The sequence below is a fragment of the Hemicordylus capensis genome, chromosome 2 (assembly GCF_027244095.1).
Source record: "Hemicordylus capensis ecotype Gifberg chromosome 2, rHemCap1.1.pri, whole genome shotgun sequence".
Classification (NCBI taxonomy): Eukaryota; Metazoa; Chordata; class Lepidosauria; order Squamata; family Cordylidae; genus Hemicordylus; species Hemicordylus capensis.
The window spans coordinates 305,678,035-305,695,285 of NC_069658.1; the positions used below are offsets into that span (position 1 = coordinate 305,678,035).

Genomic DNA, 17,251 nt, shown 5'->3' on the forward strand with positions numbered 1-17,251 from the left:
GGATATAAGTGTAAAAATAATTATGATGATGATGACTGGCTAGTAAGTCAAGAAATTTTTCAGACTTTCCTGCCAAAGAAGGGGAAAACTGCACACTTGCAGAACTTTTTTCATTATTTCATAATCACATGCAGAGAATTGATATAGTAGAGTGGATTGTACTGTATGGTATCGGATGGAAATCACAGCAAGTATTCTCCTATGTATATCTGTGTTGGGGAAGGGAATCTATCACAGCAGGAGAGGAATTCTTTTTCCTGATGATGATGATGATTCTTCAATTGGGCCTCTTATCTAGAGAAGCACTCACAGTTCTACACCAGTAGTTTGAAATTGTTTAGTTTGTTCTGGTGCCTTATTCTGCTGCTGACAGGTGACTTGGAAAAGGAGAAACGGAATTTTCTTATGAATTCAGCTATTTTTAGCTCCCAAAATATTGCTCTTGTTCTTGTGGACAACATGGCTCACAAGGCAGTGGAACCAAATGCTACTTAAATCTCTATGGGCCAGATTCACTAGATGTACGGAGTCCAAGAAGTACTTCTTTTATTTTTGAAAGTGTTGAGGAATGGCTATTGAATTGTGAACAACCTAGATATTGTTTTGGGTGGTATGGAAGAAAATGAAAACTGAATTTGGCATGAATTGGCACTTATGTCTAGTATAATGAGATGGGACAAGTCCGTCCCCCCCATCACTAACTTATATGGAATATTACTATAGGCCACAATACAACGGAGTTAAGCATGCATGATTTTACTGATTTCAGTGGATTTAAATGTGCTTAATTTGGATTGTGAATAGTGTATGTTTATAGTACAAACTTTCAGGTCAATTAAGGTTATTCATTGTTTAGCTTGATATCAAAACCCATAAGATGAGGATAACTGCTGTTTTATTTAAATCTGTAGTTTTCCCCATACTAGAAGCTTGGAAAGTACCTGGATACCTTTTAAAAAGAAAGCTATCAAATATCCAGGTATACTGAAGAGCAAAAAATCTTAACACATTCCGAAATCTGATCTGCTGTTGGCTTAACCCTGATTTCTTGCTTTTACTTGGGTTGGCTGAATTAGCTCTGAAATTAATCTTGCAAGCGTGCAGTATTACCAAAGATCACAATTGGAAACAGTCAATTATAAACAGCAGAGTACTTCTGGAGAAGTAATAGACTAGACTTGTGAAACAAGAAAAAGATGTTTATTGGACTAACAGAAGCACAGTGCAGAATCAAACACTTGGCAGTTTTCTTTGCACCAAGAACTCAATAGTTATGCAAGCTATAATACAGAGAATGCAACCAGTGATGACTATGCAGACAAGGAGGGTAAGTGAAGAGTAAAGTGTTGAACTGAAAGAGAAGGTTCTGTTTCCTTTTCCTCAGTCTGCTGAGAAATGCCAAGGAGTGTTTCCCACCTGTACAGAGGAGAGAGCTGCAATCCCTCATTAGATCTTCCCAATGGAGGGCAAGTATAGGCACTGGGGTGCAAGTGTGGCACCCGAGACCATGACTCTTTGCAAGTCCACAGCAATCGGGGAGTACAGAGGTTCCTGGACAATCAAGCATGAGTGTTTAGCTTGTGGCAAGCCTGGTTTTGGGGAGACCCTGCCTCAGAAGGATTCCTTTTGGGTGTTCCAACTTGAGGCTCAGCAGCTTAGTGATTTTAGGGAGTGAATCCTGGTTCTTGTGGAAGGATTCTCTGGAGCAAGTATTTAGCAGATTGCATCACCAAATCGCCACAATGGCAGCAGGCCTTTCTACCTTCCGTCATGATTGAGCAGAAATTGTGTTGTGAGAGCAGCTGCACCAGGGAGATCAGATTTCACACTGAATGGGGGAAGATCGCATCTTTTATAGGATGTGTCTAGGTTCAATCCCCCAAAGCTGGGAAAAAGTGTAGATTCAATCACCTGCTTAGGTGAAGGATTTGGACTTGGATGAGATGTAACTGTTATATCTATTCAGCTGATGGCCATGACAAGAGGGCTCTGTTATTTCTAATCTGCATGCTCCAAGACAGTGCCTGAGTTTGATTGATTCCAAAGTGCCTTGAATAGGCTGAAGCTCTTCATGGTTTTTAGGACATTTACATTTCCTTTGTCTGTCCAGAATTCATGCTTCCTCTGAGCAGGGAACATTCCCACTGTAGGTGGCTTTCCTACTGATCAGGCTTTTTTACTCACAAAACCACCAGGTTTTGGAATGCAAGGTCCAGTCATGTCTTTGGCATCTGATGTCTTCCTGGGTCAGGCTAGTGAAAGGCAAGCTTTTGAGTTTTGGCAAGGACAAGAGTGGGGGGAGTGAAGCAGGCTGTCTGCTAATATATGCAGCTATTGAATATACTCTTTATAGAATAGTATACTCACATGGACGTTACTTTAGATGTTACATCAGAATCCTCAGAACAGCAGCAAAGAAAAAAAATTAGATCTCTTTCGGCCAATGTATTTATAGAGAAATTGAAAAGTGGAAAGGAGTCATTGAAAGTTGTGTAACAGTATGGGAGGAGGGAGTTGGCCAAGTGATGGTCCTTTGAAGGGGACAGAAAAGCAAATGGGGAAGATAAAGATAATTAGTACTGATCACTCTCAATACTCTAAAGAAAAGTTCATTTGAGCATTTTCTTAACATTTTATCTGTACCTTGGTGTGAAAGAATTTGATTTATTTCTTTGTCTGTCTTTCCTAACTACTATGTGCTCTGTGGCACAGAATCTTCTGGCCAGCCAGTATATCAAATCAGCCATAATTACTTCTAATGGAATATATTTTTTGTGTTCAGTAACCTTAGCAGTCTGCAGCAACAATAACGGCTCGTAGCCACATGCAGCACTATCAGATATTTTCTGTATAACAATGGATTCCTGGAAAATACCTTGTAATATACAACTTGAGAAAACGGCTCATGAAAACTTCAGTAACTAAACAAAGCTATAATCAGAAACCAGTTAAAGTACTTAGAGATTTTTGTGTATGCAAAAATCATAGGCACTAGATAGCTCCTTGAATTTAAAATGAGATGTTCCTTTGATGGATCATTCGTAAATTTTATTCTGTGGTCAAAACAATCTTTTCCTAGGAATATATTACACCAGGTTACTGGCATTCTATATCTTATGCAACTTACCATTGGGTACCATTCCTTCGGACGTTTAGATAATAGTAGTTTTCTTTCTCTCTAGCTCTCTTTCAGCCAATAACTACTGGATCTCGTGACTTTGATGACATTATAAACATTTTGCATTCGGCATATTTGGACAGTCCTTCAAAGGATCATTTTACTTACAAAACAGCCAGTTATGTTCATAGTGAACTCCTAGAAAAGGAGGTGAGTAACTATGATATATTTTTAGTGAGATGTGTGAAACATGTACATAAAAACCTGCAGCGTTGAAATTATATTTAATTAGATGATTATACCCATAAATCTGATGCCTGGGCTGCTTCGTGAAGAAAATACTACAAGGAAATAACTTTTTAAAAATGAACTGCTTATTCTTCATTTGATAGTACCCAGTCATCTTAATACATTAGTGCCAGTTGGTTGTTTTAAAAAGCTCAGAATAGTTTGAATTGTTAACTTGAGCAGTTAATTTTATTTAACAAATTTTATTTAACAAATGCACATATTGAGAGAATAGTTGGCATGGAAGGAGCAGAAGTCTGTATTTGTCTTTAAATAAGACTATTACTTCTGTTCCAAAAAAGCAAACACATAATACAAATATATGTTCACCTCAGAAAAGGTGGCTACTTGGGATTCAAAAACCAGAAGTGCAGAACTCAGAATGAGAATGCAGCTTTACTTTGTTTTTTAAAAAATTAGGGACAATACTTAAAGCGGCTCCTGAAGAAATAGTTCAGGAACATAGGAAACTGCCATATACTGAGTCAGACCATTGGTCTATCTAGCTCAGTATTGTCTTCACAGACTGGCAGTGGCTTCTCCAAGGTTGCAGGCAGGAATTTCTCTCAGCCCTATCCTGGAGAAGCCAGGAGGGAACTTGAAACCTTCTGCTCTTCCCAGAGCGGCTCCATCCCCTGAGGGGAATATCTTGCAGTGCTCACACATCAGGTCTTCCATTCACATGCAACCAGGACAGAGCCTGCTTTGCTATGGGGACAAGTCGTGCTTGCTACCACAAGACCAGCTCTCCTCTCCCCTTAAGTTTACTTACGTACCACTGTAGATAATTTTTAGGTACATATTATATACATCTGGGAATAGCTGTAATTTTGTGCACATGAACTTTACAGAGTCCGGGGCTTCTGTGTTTTACTCCTGTGTTTTGTGTAGTTCATTGTCCCTCTTTCTTGAATTTTTTGCAATAGAACAATTATTCATGAACAAATCATGCTTCTGTTGGCACATGGGTTACCTTGCTTCTGAACTGAGGTTCTTTAAAAGTTTATAATATACCTTATGCCTAAACACATACCTTTGTGGGGTGTGTATCAGTATTCTTCATTGTAGAACCCAGGAGCCAGTAATGGTTCCCATCAACCCTAAGTGCCACTCCCTGATAATATTGGTCCTGTGCAAAGCTTTGGCTGAATACTCTGTACAGTCCCCCAGGTGCCATGCAGAGGAGATGGTTCCTAATGTGCAGTGCTGCACTTAGCCCAGTGCTGGTGGAGCTCCTGCAATGGAAAGAGAGCCCTCTTGGGCTCCTGCGCTTTCTAGGAATGTGTACATTGAGTGCTGGAACTGTAGTTCTTCCCAGTGCTCTCCCCATAGAGTTCTGAAGAGAGGACTCAGTCTCTTCTGGTACTGAGAAAAGTTTAGCACAGTGGAAATGGCTTTGAAAAAGTTGAAGGCTCTTTGCCAGATTTGGCCCATGCTTGAAAAACAGTGAAGATCAGAGGTGCATTTATTAAAAACCTTTGTCTTTTAAAAGTTCACAGAGAAACAGAGAGAATTGAAACGTGATGGACGAACAGAAAAAGAGCTTGCTGAAACGTATGCATTTCTGATGGTTGACCGTGCTTTGGTGAGAGCATTACTTTAATGAAATAACCACTGAAGTGTAATTTGTTCTTTCAGCATAGTGTTTGTGGAGGTCCTAGATCTGATTTAAGAACTTGATTTTGTGGAGTGTTTGTGGAGGTCCTAGATCTGATTTAAGAACTTGATCAGTAGAGAACTCATGTGGCCCCTTCTCAATTGACTGTTCAGCATTTAAGTGGCTACAGTGCACAAGAAGTCTACTATTGGACTTTGCTTCTGGTATGAGAGGTGGTTACTAAAGATAGTTGAGCTGTTATACTGGACAAATTGAGGATGTTGTATCTTAGTATTTGAGATCTGTGGATGTATATGAAGTGTATGGCTAGGCACCATGTATTTTTGCGGGGGATGGTAGAATATCATTAGTTCAAAGTGTTAATTTTGAGGCAGAATTTTGTTAATGGTTTCCCTTGTGAATATTTAAATATTAGGGATGTTCATGAAATTTGAGATTGGTCTGTCGGAACAACTGGCTCAAACGATTGTTCCAAAGGACTCTTGTGCACATTTTGCGTTCCGTTCTAAGCTTGGAATAGAATGCAAAATGTGCACGATGGTCTGTTGGTTGAGCCGGTTGTTCCGACAGACCAATCTCAAAACACTCGAAACATTCCAAGCCATTCCAAAAAGGCGCTCTATTAGCCTCTGCGGACATGTGGTAGCCATTTGCATGGTGGTGCTGACCACTCAAATGGCCACAGCGCATGCATAGAGGCCAGAAGAGTGCCATTTTGGATTCCAAAATGGCTTTTGGAATGTTGCGACTCGGGATGGAATCATTGTTTTCCAAGTTGGAACAGGCCCTTTGTTTGAAGGGTGTTCTGTTCCAAGCTCGGAATGACCCATTTCGAGGTGGAATATAATGACTTCAGAATGTTCTGCACATCACTGCAAAATATAACTGTACAGAACAGTTTTCTTGTCTTCCCTGTAAACTATTCTGGTTGTAAATGTGATCTTCCAGAAAGATCACTGTAGTAACTTGAGTTTTTCCTAATACCATTTTTCCAATTGCACATTTTGATTGTAGTTACCAAGCAAGTTCTTAATACTTTATAGCTAACAGTTAAGAAGTTATATTATTTTAGAAGGACAAAAATGTCTTTATCTGAGAAGTTAAATGATCTGGGTTGATATCCGTTCAGATCCATAAGAATGGTTAATGCGCTTGCGCAGGACCCACTTGGTAACAAGCTGCAGCTCATCGAGGCGACCAAGCCTCACCTACACGCCTTCAGCGTGCTATTTAAAGGTGGGCTGGGCTAAATGTTCTTCAGTTCTTTTCTGACTGCCATTGCATGCAGTCCTCGGTCTGTTGCTCCTTGTCAGACTAGTCCTTCTTGAGAGTTTATCTGAGAAAGAAAATTGTAAAAAACCAAACTGATTATTGGCTTTGATGAAGAACGGTATTTTTTCAATTACTTTCAAAATTTGCTGGCTTTAATTGGACTATGGAACAGACTTTTGATGACAATTTGGATCACACTGAGATGGCTGATGAAAAGCGGAACTTGAAGAGATGCACTAGCTGTAGTGCACAAGCTCCCTTCGAAGGACCCCTACGACTTGTGTTTAGTCTGCTTGAGAGAAAAGCACATCTCCTCCTGCAAGATTTGCCTGTCCTCGAAACAAATGAGAAAAAAACGGGCTTTGCGGCTTTGTGCTTCCATTTACGACGAGGTGCTAAGTCCCTCGGCCTTGGGAGAACCCCGCCTTTAGCTTCGACATCAGCTGCAAAAGCGTCTACATGGACCCAGGAACCTTCTTTTACAAGGCAGTCTTCAACTTCGAGTGCATTGGCATCGTATCGAATCCCAAAATCTTTGTCTAAGTCTACACATCAGAAGGTTTGAAAATGAAGAGAAGGTATTCAGACTCGGAGGAGCGCTCCCATAAACTGAATAAGTCCAGGAGGGTAGACATCACAAAAGAAAGAACGCCATCTCCTTCAAATCTGCAGACGCTTGAAAGCGTCAAACATCCTTTGACATTGAAGGCTTTGACATTGAAGGAACCAGATCCCGTGACTATAGAGTCTGTTGATGTTGAATGTGCGTTGGTCTCTCGCCAGCACCAATGCTGATAGATTCTACACCGGCATCGATGCTGAAAGCTCGACATAGAGATATACCCTTGCTACTGACACACACAAGCTCCTTCAAGTCAACATCAAGAAGTGCCGTCCGTGTCGACACACACTCCTTAGACACCAATAACTTGACCTCCTGTTTCAACTCTAAATATGCCTGTGTTGTTGGCGTAGAGACTGGTGACTCCTCGGTGTCCAGCTGACATACCAACCTTCAACATTGAGGAGGATAGGGAGGTGGCCTTAGATACAACAATGGCTCACACTTTGCTGTGTATTTTAGACTCTACTTCGAGCAACCCCCTCAACATCTACTTTCAAGGGCTTCCCACAAACTTCAGAAGTGGGGATGTCAAGGGAATCAATCATTAAACAATCGGTCACGCTTACAGCTGCTCACCTAGCAACTTCACCATGGCATAACTGCGGCTTTGCACACTCATCTGTGGCAGGGGATGCCCTAACTTTGGCAGCGTTGGGGACAGTATCCCTGGGGTTGCCTTATAATTTCCAGGAGAATCAGTCTTGGGGTCACTTACAGGCTTCTATTTGGACAGATCTATCGAAGCACCTGTGACTTCTTCAAAGATGACAAAAAAATTTTTTGATGGGGTCTTCAAAGATTCAGCCACATAAACCATATGTGATAATGTACACTTCAGAGCTCAAACACTGATTCCACAGCCTATTGAAACGCAGACTTGTACACCAATTTCTCCATCTACTTCGGAACACCGTGGATCTTCGGATTTTGAATCTGACCCGGATGTCGGGGTGGATCCTCTTGTTGATGTGGCCCCATCTACACACGTCTCCCCTAATGAAGAGATAAAAGCATATCATCAACACGTGCATGATATGATGAAAGCACTGGGTCTTGACCTGAAATCAGAAAGGTCTACCATCAATAACCCCGTGTATAATTTTATGGTCAAGTCAGAAGCTACTCAACCTGTAACCCTTCCTGTGCTCCCATTCATCATGAAAGAGGCTCAGTGTGCATGGGATGTGATCCACACATCAGCTCCCACTTCTAAAAATCTGGAAAGCTTGTACAGAGTACAGACTAAGGACAATGAATATCTCCTGAAAAATCCAGCACCCAATTTGCTAGGAACGGACTGTGCCACGTCTTCTACTTCAAAATCTGTATACAGACACACGACCCTGGCAAATAAAGAGGGGAGGAAATTAGACGTCCTTGGGAGGAAGATTTACTCCACCTCCTGTCTATTGGTCAAGACTTAGACTCCTTCTCCACAATTACCTCAGTGTCTGATGTGGAAGTGTCCAGCAACTCCTCTTGTGTGATTAGGTTGGATCAGTTCCAGTTTGTGACTCCTGAGGATGTGGACAAGGTGATTGGAATGGTGAGGCCTAACACCTGTTCTATTGACCCTTGTCTGACATGGCTTTTATTATCTGGCAGGAGGTTTGTTGTAGAGGGCCTGGTAGAGATTATAAACGCGTCTCTGAGGGAAGGTAGGATGCCTCCTTGTCTTAAGGAGGCAATTATTAGACCGCTTCTGAAGAAACCTACCCTGGATCCCTCGGACTTGAACAACTACAGGCCTGTCTCCAACCTTCCATGGCTGGGCAAGGTAATTGAGAGGGTGGTGGCCTCCCAGCTCCAGACAGTCTTGGATGAAACGGATTATCTTGACGCATTTCAAACTGGCTTTCGGCCTGGCTATGGGGTGGAGACTGCCTTGGTTGGCCTGATGGATGATCTCCAATTGGCAATTGACAAAGGAAGTGTGACTCTGTTGGTCCTTCTGGACCTCTCGGCCACTTTCGATACTATCGACCATAGTATCCTTCTGGAGCGTCTGAAGGGGTTGGGAGTTGGAGGCACTGCTTTGCAGTGGTTCCGCTCCTACCTCTCGGGCAGGTTTCAGAAGGTGTCCCTTGGAGACTGCTGTTCTTCAAAATCTGAACTTTTATATGGTGTTCCCCAGGGCTCCATATTGTCTCAAATGCTGTTTAATATCTACATGAAACTGCTGGGAGAGATCATCAGGAGATTTGGTGCAGGGTGCTATCAGTATGCTGATGACACCCAAATCTATTTATCCATGTCAGCATCATCGGGAGAGAGCATAACCTCCCTAAATGCCTGCCTGGAGTCGGTGATGAGCTGGACGAGGGATAACAAACTGAGACTGAATCCGGCTAAGACGGAGGTACTCATTGTGTGTGGTCGGAACTTGAGAGATGATTTGATCTACCTGTTCTGGATGGGGTCACACTTCCCCAGAAGGAACAGGTATGCAGTCTAGGGGTGCCTCTCCCTGGTCTCCCAGGTTGAGGCAGTGGCCAGAAGTGCCTTCTATCAGCTTCGGCTGATACGCCAGCTGCGTCCATTTCTTGAGGTGAATGACCTCAAAACAGTGGTACATCTGCTGGTAACCTCCAGACTGGATTACTGTAATGCGCTCTATATGGGGCTGCCCTTGTACGTAGTCCGGAAACTACAGCTGGTCCAGAATGCAGCAGCCAGGCTGGTCTCTGGGTCATCTCGGGGAGACCATATAACTCCTGTATTGAAGGAGCTACACTGGCTGCGGATATGTTTTTGGGCAAAATACAAGGTGCTGGTTATAACCTACAGTATAAAGCCGTCCATCTGCAGCTGCCACCGGCTCGTCTGGTGGCCACTCAGGGATGGGCCTTCTCTGCTGTTGCCCCGAGGCTTTGGAATACTCTTCCTAGTGAAATAAGAGCCTCCCCATCTCTGACAGCTTTAAAAAAGTCTTTAAAAGCACATCTCTTCACCCCAGCTTTTAATTAATGTTTTAATTGGTTTTAATGCTGTTTTAAAATATTATTTTAAATTTTTAAATTGTAATGTGTGTGTGCCCCCCCCCATTTTTGTCTTAATTAATGTTTTGTTTTGTTTTTATTTTTGTTGTAAAGCACTCAGACATAAGTTTTGGGTGGTATAGAAATGTTTTAATAAAAATAAAATAAATAAAATTTAAAAATAACAAATTATGTTGCCTGTACAGCAAAATATACACATGGGCTGTGGGAAGACTTACATAATTCCATGAGGTTCTCTCCCCTGAGGTATTCAAAAGAAAGTTTCATGAAACCCTAGATAACTCAGCGTCACTTACCAGGCAACAGTTGAGTACGGCCAAACATTTGACCGAGTCAGAGTCTCGTTCATTGATGGCAGCAATCTCTCTATGCCGACACACATGTCTCCGCTCCACTAATCTGCGTGGGATGTGAAGGAGAAAATTGAAGGCCTACCCTTTGACAGGAAGGGGTTGTTCAGTGAAAATACAGACTCCACTATGGAGCAGATGAAAAAGTCTAAATTCACGGCTAAGACTTTTACCACTACACCTACCTCCTCCTATGGCTCCAAATACCGCCAGTATTTCAGACAAAAAAACCACATACAAACCAAGAACAGTGTCATTTTAGGATGCAATATCAGCCTTACAAGCACCCTTTCCAGGGCAAAAGGAAACATACTCAAGCCTAGTATACTAAAGAACCTGAGCCTCGGAAGCACCTCTGAAGCTCAAGACCACCCATTGCTTCACCTGGAACTTCCTTTCCTTCTGCCATCAGGGCCCATAACACATTGGCAAGTGAGGAACAACATCTATCTCACACACTCTGTTTCCCTACCAGCGACCAACATCAGGCTAGCACACCATGCCCCTGCATGGCACCACATACCATTGGACTGCTGGGTCCTGAAGATCATATTCTTGGGCTGCGCAAGACAGTTCAGAACAACCCCGAAATTCACAGGGATTAGGTTTACACAACCCTCCCAGGCGTTATTGGATGAAGCCAAGGGGGCTATTACTCTGGTGCAATGGGTGTACAGACTACTCCCGATACCTATTGATCCCAAAAAGGGATGGCAGCATATGTCCGATTATGGATCTACACCTCCTGAACAAATCTGTCCATTTGAGAAAGTTCCACATGGTAGCATTACATGAAATTCTATCCCTTCTATATCAGGACAACTGACTTGTGACACTGGATCTCAAGGATGCCTATTTCCATATTGGCATTAGGGAACAACACAAAGTATCTCAGATTTGCTGTGGGAAGTCAAGTATAACAGTACACAGTCTTACCTTCGGACTTTCCGCCCCCCCCCCCCATTATTTACGAAATGTATGGCAGTGGTAGTGGTGTACCTTTGAACACAGTGTATATCAGTCTATTCTTACCTCGACCACTGGCTTCTGATTTCCAAGGACAAAGAAGAGTTACTTTCACAAACACAATATGTATTGTCTTTTCTCCAGGACTTGGGGATCCAAGTCAATTGGGAAAAGTCCAAACTGGAGCCAGTTCAACAAGCAGTTACATTGGAGCAGTTCTAGAGACAAGGGCCAAAAAGGCATACTTACTCAAGAATGTTTCAAATGCATCAAGGACTTGGGTATTGCTGGACATGGAGCACTGTATCAGCCTGCTCGACTCATTCAGAGACTGTTAAGTCTGATGGCATCCTGCAACACAGTGGTGAGATATGCTCAATTGAAGATGCGAAAACTGTAACTGTGGTTTCTATCAGTCTTCCGCCTAAATGTAGACTCTCAGTTCCTACGTCTTGTGATCCCAGTTCAAATTCTGTGCCCATTTACCTGCTGGTCACTGAGCAGGAATCTACTGAAAGGGGTTCCTTTTTTAATGACAACTCTTATCTGGCTGAGGGCAGACGCTTCACTCCTAGCCTGGGGGCCCCACTGTGGGACCCACCAAATACAGGGCAAGTGGACTTGTCAACAAAAACAACTACACATCAACTTCCTGGAGCTTCTAGCTGTCTTTAAAGTGATGAAAGCCTTCCTGCCTCTTCTGCTGGGGGGAAGTGGTGCATTTGCATTTGGCCAATACTACAGTCCTGGCCTACATCAACCGCCAGGGAGGGACTGTATCTTGAAGTCTTTGTGTTCTCAGCCTACAGTTATGGCATTGGTGCATCTGGCATCAAGTGTATCCATTAGCCATACACATAAAGTGCCCAGACAACATCTTAACAGACGATTCAGTCAGATTTCCCCTCAGCAACAACCCAAATGGGAAATCAGAAGAAGTGCAACCGCTTCTGCTCCAGGGCGGAGCACAACTCACAATCTCTGGGGGACGCCTTCCAGTTGGACTGGAAGCAGGAAATCCCTTATGTTTCCATCTCGGCCACTGATCAGCCAAGTGATCTCCCATCTTCTAACTGCTCCTACATCCTGTTGATGTAGGTTTCCACAGGTACTCAGATTGTCAAGGAAGCACTACCAAAGGCTACCGCAGATAGCGGATCCCTTAACTCTGGACAAAGGAAATGTACTGCATCCAGATGTTCTGATGCTCCACACCTAAAAGCATGGCAAATTGACTCCTGAACAAGATCCTTCTTAACTAGAGGAAATCTTCTACTAGACGCAATTATAGGGGGAAATGGCTTTGTTCTCAAATGTATGCAAGGAACCCGGGTTTTCAACCCGACCATGCCACAATCAGAGATATGCTTCTCTACCTTGCAGATCTGAAATCTCAAGGTTTAGCCAATGTGTGTCTCAAAGTAAATTTGGCTGAATTTATCCTCTAGACATCCAAGTTTTGAAGGGAAAACTCTTTTTGCACCCAAAGAGTAAAGTTTTCTTAAAGGGCCTTTTAAGCCTGTACCCATCAGTTCAAAGACCTGTTGAGCCCTGGAGTATATCTCTGGTCTTTTCAACATTGACAGAAGCCCCCTTTGAACTTACAGTGAGGGAAATAAGTATTTGATCCCCTGCTGATTTTGTCCGTTTGCCCTCTGACACAGAAATGACCAGGCTATAATTGGAATGGTAGGTTTATTGTAGCCGTGAGAGACAGAATAACAACAAACAAACCCTCAAAAGCCCAGTGCCCAAAAGTCAGCGATGGATTTGCATTGTAGTGAGGGAAATAAGTATTCGATCCCCTATCAACCAGCAAGATTTCAGGCTCCCAGGTGTCTTTTCACTATATGCAGGTAACGAGCTGAGATGAGGAACACCCTCTGTAAGGGAATGCTCCAAATCCCAGCTTGTTACAGTACCTGTATAAAAGACACCTGTCCATAGAAGCAAGCAATCACTCAGCTTCCAAACTCACCACCATGCCCAAGACCAAAGAGCTGTCGAAGGATGTCAGAGACAAGGTTGTAGACCTGCACAAGGCTGGACTGGGCTACAAGACCAGGCTGCTTCTCACCAAGCAGCTTGGTGAGAAGGTGACTACAGTTGGCACGATAACTCGCAAATGGAAGAAAAACAAAATAACTGTCAATCTCCCTCGGTCTGGGGCTCCATGCAAGATCTCACCTCGTGGAGTTGCAATGATCATGAGAACGGTGACAAAGCAGCCCAGAACTACACGGGGGGAACTTGTCAATGATCTCATGGCAGCTGGAACCATAGTCACCAAGAAAACAACTGGTAACACACTACGCCGTGAAGGACTGAAATCTTGCAGTGCCCGCAAGGTCCCCCTGCTCAAGGCAGCACATGTACAGGCCCGTCTGCAGTTTGCCAATGCACATCTGAATGATCCAGAGGAGAACTGGGCGAAAGTGTTGTGGTCAGATGAAACCAAAATCGAGCTCTTTGGCATCAACTCAACTCGCCGTGTGTGGAGGAGGAGGAATGCTGCCTATGAGCCCAAGAACACCATCCCCACCGTCAAACATGGAAGTGGACACATTATGCTTTGGGGGTGTTTTTCTGCTAAGGGGACAGGACACCTTCACCGTATCGAAGGGATGATGGACGGGACCATGTACCGTCAGATCTTGGGTGAGCACCTCCTTCCCTCAGCCAGGGCATTGAGAATGGGTCGTGGATGGGTATTCCAGCATGACAATGACGCAAAACACACAGCCAAGGCAACAAAGGAGTGGCTCAAGAAGAAGCACATGAAGGTCCTGGAGTGGCCCAGCCAGTCTCCAGACCTTAATCCCATAGAAAATCTGTGGAGGGAGCTGAAGGTTCGGGTTGCCAAACATCAGCCTCGAAACCTTTCTGACTTAGAGAGGATCTGCAAAGAGGAGTGGGACAACATCCCTCCTGGGTTGTGTGCAAACCTGGTGGCCAACTACAAGAAACGTCTGACCTCTGTGATTGCCAACAAGGGTTTTGCCACCAAGTACTAAGACATCTTTTGTGAAGGGATCAAATACTTATTTCCCTCACTACAATGCAAATCCATCGCTGACTTTTGGGCACTGGGCTTTTGAGGGTTTGTTTGTTGTTGTTCTGTCTCTCACAGCTACAATAAACCTACCATTCTAATTATAGCCTGGTCATTTCTGTGTCAGAGGGCAAACGGACAAAATCAGCAGGGGATCAAATACTTATTTCCCTCACTGTATGAGCTCTGCTTCCATCAGACTAGTGACTCTGAAAATGGCTTTGCTGTTGGCCATCACTGCAGCCAAACGATTAAGTGCATTAACAGCATTAAGGATAGATTTACTGTACACTAGAATCTTTCTGGACAAAGTCTTGATGTGTATGGACCCAGATTTTGTACCTAAAATAGTGTCCAACTTCCACCTCAACCAGGACATTGTCCTACCGACCTTCTTCAAAGATCCTTCAACTCCATTAGAACGTTCAGTGTACTCCTTAGATGTACAAAGAGCATTGTTGTGCTATGTGCAGTTGGCTGGTGGAACTCATCCTACTGACATACAAGCTATAGAATGTTCAGCTACCAGAACTAATAAAGGCCCACTCTACTCGTGCCTACACTTCTTCAGCTGCACACCTATTGGGGGTAACCTTCATGGACATCTGTAAAACAGCAACTTGGTCCACTGAGTTACCTTTCATCAAGCATTACTCCATAGATGTGCACTCTGCTGCGGAGGCGACCTTCGGTAGCAGCATTTTAAAGCAGGTGTTACAGTAGCTGCTACTGCTTCGTCCTCCTCTGGGGAACTAGCTAAACACCCATTCTTATGGATCTTGATGGATCTCGATCCAGATAAACAGGTTGCTCACCTGTAATTATTTCTCTAATAGAGATCTGTCGATATCCATAAGACCCTCCCAGACCACCCCTCTGCAGTAGTGCTACGCTTTGTGTATTGAGTGTGCAAGCTATTCTCTTGATGATAAACTTACCTGATTCCAGATGATCATTCTCCATGGTGGCCGACTGAAAAACATGGCGTCCAGCTCACCTTTAAATAGCGCACTGAAGGGGTGTAGGCAGGGCTTGGTCGCCTCGACGCGCTGTGACATACTATCAAATGGGTCCTGCACAGGCACATTACCCATTCTTATGGATATCGACGGGTCTCTACCAGATCAATAGTTACAGGTGAGCAACCTGTTTTATGTGTGGTCAAAGATCGCTGCAACTGTGAAATAAAATATATTGGAAGCAACTAAGAACTGGATTGTTAGTTTAAATCAGTATGTAACATTCAACGTTGTACCCTTACTTTTTGACCCTTTCTACCCCTAGTCAGAATAGTTGCAGAAGAAGCCATAACTAACAGAATCCTCCTCTTTGTGTCACTGATAGTTACAACAGTGTCAACAGGGCCTGCACCTATTGCTCCCTGACCCACTATCCCCAGCACAGGACTGCTCACCAGGTGAACATATGGCCAAATTCTGCAAAATTCTACAGAAAGAAATAAACTGCTTCTTCCTTTCTCTGTGTAGGACTTGGAGGAGGGAAGAAGAGATGGCTTTCCTCCTGCAAGTAGGTATTTGTGTAAAGCACAAGGCTGCTCACCAGGTACAGGTGGGTCACTTACCACTGGCAAGCAGATAAATGGATTTATGGAACCCTGTTTTCAGCTTTTCCCACTGTATAGGGAAGCTGTCCTTAACACTGGGTTATCGACCACCGCATGTGCAATACAGTATAGATATTGGTATTTAAATGTACTTTTAATGTTAATTCCCATGTCTTGCACAAGTCTGCCTCCTACTACAGTTGTTGAACAGTAATTAAGCATGGAAATAACTTATTTAAATTTCAGGTGCAAAGCATATGTGAAAATGGCTTGCAGGTGGGCCATTCCAATCTAACTACTCTTGGCTGCCTTGGCAACAGTTCTATGGGTAACTATATCTTTCTTGGTTGTTTTGACTTTGTGGCTTATAGAATATTAAGAGAGTTGCAGGCAGATAATTTATTTTTAAAATATGCAAATTTTATTTCAATTTCTTCTGTCCATAACTCGAGTAAAGTATGACCACCACCCCCGGAGCATAGTTGCTTTTCTTGTGCTTTTATTACAACTGTAGTGATCATCAGTTTTGTGTGATTTATTTAGATCACTGACTAAAAGGACTAGCAGATGACACTCAACCTGCCTGCAGCATTTATTTGACATTGAATATATATATTTAATAATAATACCTGTGGAATTATTGAAATTGAAAGTTTACATTATTGTCTTGACTTGCTGGCATAAGTCTAGACTCAAAGAATAATAACTACTTCAAACTCTTTAAAGAACATTTGCAAAAGTAAAAAAGGTTAATCTTTTGGCCCTTAAGTTATGGTTGCACAAGATAAAATGTGAATATTTATGTATTGTTGAATATTCACATTTGTCTTGTGAGACAAAGACGTGCCTTTACAAATGGGGAAGATTTCAGAAATTAAATCGAAAGCTGTAAAACCTGTGGAAAGTTTTAAAATGTATTGCGCATCACTGGGTGTGCAAGAAATAGCAAAATGAGTAGCACCATAGATTTTCTGTAAAAATGTCTGAATGATTTAAAAATGTTATATCTTACCTTAGTCTGTCTTCTCGCAGGTGTATATCTCTCTAGGTATTCTGATTTGTTACAAGTAAATGCCCTGGAGGCTAGAGCAACTGGTGATATTATTATTTTTAAAGTAATAAAGGTAAGTTTTAAGCTGAGTCAACTGCTAAGTTGCATCCCGTGTTCTTAAAAATCTGCAAAAATGTTTTAATATAGCAGGTTAACCTAACACCAGACTCTTTCTAGATAACTGAACATAGGAAACAACATAGGAACATAGGAAACTGCCATATATTGAGTCAGACCATTGGTCTATCTAGCTCAGTATTGTCTTCACAGACTGGCAGTGGCTTCTCCAAGGTTGCAAGAAGGACTCTCTCTCAGCCCTATCTTGGAGAAGCCAGGGAGGGAACTTGA

At 42.9% G+C, this 17,251-nt stretch overlaps 1 protein-coding gene and 1 long non-coding RNA gene across 9 annotated transcripts in view; one reads left to right on the plus strand and one right to left on the minus strand.

Moving 5' to 3' along the window:
* Window positions 1–17,251, plus strand: part of TASOR (transcription activation suppressor) — a 166,930-nt gene that overhangs the window by 6,038 nt on the left and 143,641 nt on the right. For all 8 annotated transcript variants that reach the window (XR_008316188.1, XR_008316189.1, XR_008316187.1 and 5 more), the window contains exons 2-5: window positions 3,183–3,328; window positions 4,899–4,991; window positions 16,099–16,180; window positions 16,885–16,976. Coding sequence is in view for 3 of the 8 variants with exons in the window: in XM_053296289.1 (XP_053152264.1) it covers window positions 3,183–3,328; window positions 4,899–4,991; window positions 16,099–16,180; window positions 16,885–16,976 (413 nt within the window). In the remaining 5 variants the exon portion in view is untranslated. The remainder of the gene's footprint in view (window positions 1–3,182; window positions 3,329–4,898; window positions 4,992–16,098; window positions 16,181–16,884; window positions 16,977–17,251) is intronic.
* On the minus strand, window positions 6,879–14,690 carry LOC128345033 (uncharacterized). Its single transcript, XR_008316220.1, has 4 exons — window positions 14,631–14,690; window positions 11,486–11,587; window positions 10,217–10,319; window positions 6,879–7,914 (listed from the first exon to the last, which is right to left on the minus strand). It is a non-coding gene; the product is annotated as an uncharacterized LOC128345033 (long non-coding RNA).